General features: G+C 57.2%; 1 protein-coding gene across 1 annotated transcript; it reads left to right on the top strand.

Moving 5' to 3' along the window:
- Nucleotides 1-245: 245 nt before the first annotated feature.
- LOC136548547 (uncharacterized) lies at nucleotides 246-746 on the top strand. Its single transcript, XM_066540032.1, has one exon. The coding sequence runs from the start codon at nucleotides 246-248 to the stop codon at nucleotides 744-746; it is 501 nt and encodes a 166-aa protein (XP_066396129.1).
- Nucleotides 747-960: the final 214 nt, after the last annotated feature.

The raw sequence follows: 960 nt of genomic DNA, 5'->3' as shown, positions 1-960 counted from the left end.
TTCATCAACGGCCTACACATCACCATCGAGTTGGGTATACGACGGCTCAACGTCCGGGGCGACTCCCAGCTGGTCATCGACCAAGTCATGAAGGAATCAAGCTGTCACAACCCCAAGATGGCTGCATATTGTCGAGAAGTCGGCCAGCTGGAGGACAAGTTCAACGGTCTTGAGCTCAATCACATCTCGAGGCGTCTCAATGAGGCTGCCGACGCGCTGACGAAAACGACATCAGGCCGAGAGCCATGCCAACGGGCGTCTTTGCTAGCGATCAGTACAAGCCCTCGGTCCACTATGAGGAGCCGGAACAGACCAATGACGTGCCGCCCACCCTTGGCTCCGGGGCTAACCAGCTGGCGGCTCCATCCGACCCCAAAGTCATGGAGCTTGAGGAGGATCCAGCGACAGTGCTCGACCCTCTGACCGACTGGAGGATGCCTTACCTCGACTACCTCCTCCGTGAGGCGCTGCGGACGGACAAAACAGAGGCTCGGCGGCTCGCGCGTCGTGCCAAGTCCTTTGTCCTTATTGAGGGCGAGCTCTACAAGCAAAGCTACACCGGGATCTTACAGCGCTGCATCCCCATTAAACGAGGGAAGCAGTTGCTGAGTGATATCCACGGTGGGGTCTGCGAGCACCACACCGCGCCTAGAACCCTGGTCAAAAACACATTCCGACAAGGCTTCTACTGGCCGACCGTAGTAGTTGATGCTGAACAGATTGTGCGCACCTACGAAGGGTGTTAATACTACGCTCGGCAGACCCACCTGCCGGCCCAAGCACTCCAAATGATCCCCATCACGTGGCCATTCGTAGTCTGGGGGCTCGATCTGGTCGGACCTCTCAAGAGGGCGCCCGGGGGCTATACGCACTTGCTTGTCGTCATAGACAAGTTTACAAAGTGGATAGAGGCTCGACCGATCTCTGCGATCAAGTCCGAACAAGCCATGATGTTCTTCC

The sequence above is a fragment of the Miscanthus floridulus genome, chromosome 4 (genome assembly GCF_019320115.1).
Source record: "Miscanthus floridulus cultivar M001 chromosome 4, ASM1932011v1, whole genome shotgun sequence".
Taxonomy (NCBI): Eukaryota; Viridiplantae; Streptophyta; class Magnoliopsida; order Poales; family Poaceae; genus Miscanthus; species Miscanthus floridulus.
This window is presented reverse-complemented; position numbering and strand designations above follow the sequence as displayed.